This window comes from Pan paniscus, chromosome 9 (assembly GCF_029289425.2).
Source record: "Pan paniscus chromosome 9, NHGRI_mPanPan1-v2.0_pri, whole genome shotgun sequence".
In the NCBI taxonomy this organism is placed as follows: domain Eukaryota; kingdom Metazoa; phylum Chordata; class Mammalia; order Primates; family Hominidae; genus Pan; species Pan paniscus.
Window position 1 is genome coordinate 8,565,392 of NC_073258.2, and position 3,637 is coordinate 8,569,028.

The 3,637-nt window shown below is 38.2% G+C and overlaps 1 protein-coding gene across 1 annotated transcript; it reads left to right on the top strand.

Annotated features, from left to right (window-relative positions):
* The first annotated feature begins 1,712 nt into the window (after positions 1–1,712).
* Positions 1,713–2,579, top strand: LOC100986337 (olfactory receptor 56B4-like). The gene is given in 1 exon segment (XM_008972442.1): positions 1,713–2,579. A coding segment is annotated over 1 exon segment (867 nt).
* The last annotated feature ends 1,058 nt before the right edge of the window (positions 2,580–3,637 follow it).

Sequence of the window (3,637 nt, forward strand, 5' to 3'; positions counted from 1 at the left end):
AGAAAAGTATAAATATAGACTTACAAATTTAGGAAGTTCACAAACTTCCATGAGACCATCTATAAATTCTTGATTAAAGAGTCCTATTTTAAGCATAAAAGATAAAAAATTCATAAAGGGAAAATAGTATAATATTGCATATATGTATATATTTACAGTACATAAAACCAAACAAAAATTGGGGGAAATGTTATAAAATGATTTGATAACATTTAGTAGTCATTGAAAACATGTTTATAAAAATTTAAAATGTCTATAAGGAGTTTTCCAGTGAATTGGAAAGTTTATATGCATAATGTTAAGAAAAAGCACAGTTTGAAAGATCCTATTTTCATGAAACAGGAACTGTGTAAGAAGACTGCAAAGAAAAATGATAAAAATTAAATATTTTGAAATGTTAAATCTTTGCTAGGATTTTTATTTATAGCTATTTTTCTGCATTTTTGTTTTCTAAAAGTGTTATTGTTTTATTTTTCTTTTTATCAATTTCATGCATGATATATGTTTATTATAATGAATAAATGGCATAGTCATTCATTCTTCTCAGAGGCAGTGAGGGATGGAGCCTTGATCTTACACTTAATACCATGAAATGAAGCAAAGGCAGAGACCTGGGAAAGATAATATTGATACCTAAATATTTAACAAGGTAAGATATTATTCATAGATAAAGGCAATATAAAGAATTCTCAGATATTCAAGAACTCCAGGCATTTTGTCCAAGTACACTTTTTGATACAATTACTTGAAAATATTTTGCAACAATTCAAGAATAAACAAAGTAAGAGGGAAAAGAACCAAGTGTTACAGGAATAAAAATGAGCCATAAAATTACTTAATTTTAAAAAGTCAAAATGTGTGCAATAAATGCTTGCTATATTTCCAAATTATTCCACAGAAAAATCTGGATGTGGTTGGAAGTTCACTGGTGATTTTCTCTCCTTACACCTTTTATTAATAAAATTGATTATTTGAAAATATAATTTTAAGTATATCTTTAACATTAGCTTCATAATCAGAAGAGGAAACAAATGATATTCCTAAAGGGTACTGACCTATGGGCTACAATTTGATGGAGGGAGTGCTGGAATTAAATGCAAAAGATTAAAATTTTTTCTACAGATTAGTCACCAGTGTTTTCAACGTATGATTCTTATCTAGACGACTCATTCAACCTATTTCCTCATATGTGAGTAACAATACCTGCATGGCGAAGATTAAATGAGATGGTTTGTTTCAGAAACAATTTGCCAACCACAGGCATTGTTTAAAAGAAAGGCATGGTCAGGGTTTCCATTATGGCTACTTATTCTCTTCTCAAAGGTTCCCAAGAATGGAGACGACACCTCTGCCCTGTAACTTTACCTACTGAAAATCAGGTTCTTTATAATGTACATGTCTCATACTTTCTATCTATATTCCCCACCTCCCGGAATTTCAGGAAAATAAAGCTAGAAAATTTTCTCTTTAATTCTACTCAGTATTCTACTAAAATTTTTTATCTTAGCATCTATTTTGGCCTGTCTGTTCTTATCTGAACTGTTTCCAAGTGTCTCAAGAGTGTAGAGAATGCATTATGTTAAAAATGACTGAGGATTGTGGGTGAGCCTTATTTCTGTACAGAAATTTTGACCCTCAGCTGAGCTAACCACAGTCTTATTCTGTTTCCCCTTAATCCACAGGCAGATGCTGAGAACAAAACATCTCATGATATGGATATTGGCCTGAGTATAGCCAATAGCTCAGGGTTTCAACTGTCTGAGTTCATTCTGATGGGGTTCCCAGGCATTCATGAGTGGCAGCACTGGCTCTCCCTGCCCTTAGCTCTTGGTGCCAATCTCCTCATCATTATCACCATTCAACATGAGACCGTGCTACATGAACCCATGTACCATTTGCTGGGCATATTAGCAGTGGTGGACATTGGCCTGGCCACCACCATCATGCCCAAGATCCTGGCCATCTTCTGGTTTGATGCCAAGGCCATCAGCCTCCCTGAGTGTTTTGCTCAGATCTATGCCATCCACTCTTTCATGTGCATGGAGTCAGGCATCTTCCTCTGCATGGCAGTGGATAGATATATGGCCATTTGTTATCCTCTTCAGTACACTTCCATAGTTACTGAAGCTTTTGTCATCAAAGCCACACTGCCAGTAGTGCTCAAGAATGGCCTGTTGACCATCCCAGTGCCAGTATTGGCTGCCCAGTGACACTACTGCTCCAGGAATGAGATTGATCACTGCCTCTGCTCTAACTTGGGGGTCACAAGTCTGGCCTGTGATGACACCACTATTAACAGGTTTTACCAGCTGGCCTTGGTCTGGGTTGTGGTTGGGAGTGACATGGGTCTGGTCTTTGCTTCCTATTCTTTGATTATTCGCTCAGTGCTGAAGCTGAACTCTGCTAAAGCAACATCTAAGGCCCTGAATACCTGCAGCTCCCACCTTATCCTCATTCTCTTTTTCTACACAGCTATTATTGTAGTATCTGTCACCACCTGGCAGGAAGAAGGGCGCCCCTCATCCCTGTTCTCCTCAATGTGCTGCATATTGTCATCCCCTCAGCCCTTAACCCCATAGTGTATGCCCTTAGGACCCAGGAGCTGAGAGTGGACTTCCAGAAGCTGCTTGGTTTGGGCGAGCATGTGTCCAGGAAGTGAGCTAACTTTAAATAGCAGAATATTATATGCAATGCTGAAGAAAGAGCATAGTCTTTGGAGTCCAACACACCTTGGTTAAAATTCCATCTCTCCCAATTGCTAGGAAGATTGATTCAACTTAATTCATCTCTTTTGTATAGAACATAGCATGTGCAAGGCATTGCTCTAAGCATTTCACATATATTAACTTTTTTAATCCTGTAACAACTCTACGAAGCAAGCACAATTGTTATTTATACACTTTGAGGATAGGGAAACTGAGTTGGGAAACTTGCCCAAGGTCACAGGGGAAGGAAGTTGCAGAGTAAGATTTGAACTGAAGCAATCAGCCTTCAGTGTCCCGTCTCTTAACTCTTTCTCTCTATTTAACCTCACTACTAATTTTTCTAAATGCAAATTAAGACAAACAAGGTGAAATTACATATTACTTCTTTTTAATAAAAGAAAATTCCATTTTAAAGTTGGCCAGTTTTTCTCTCTAATGGTAAAGAGAGTAGATTTTAAATCCTCTAGAAAGACTCGTTCTAGTGGACCTACTTATATAGATGTAAATCAAGAATTTGACAGGAATGATTTTGTGACTTCACAAACTCTTTACCAACTCTTGAGTTAATTTGCATTAGAGCTCTAAAAGGAATATCCCAACCACTTTTTTTAAACCCTCAACGCTACTTGAACTTCTCTAATGAATTAAGAAATCTCAATGGGGCCAGGCTCGGTGGCTCACGCCTGTAATCCCAACACTTTGGGAGGCCGAGGTGGGCAGATCACCTGAGATTGGGAGTTGGAGATCAGCCTGGCTAACGTGGTGAAACCCTGTCTCTACTAAATATACAAAATTAACTGGGCATGGTGGCGCATGCCTGTAGTCCCACCTACTCAGGAGGCTGAGGCAGGAGAATCGCTTGAACCCAGGAGGCAGAGGTTGCAATGAGCTGGGATCACACCACTGCACTCCAGCCTGGGTGACAGAGTGAG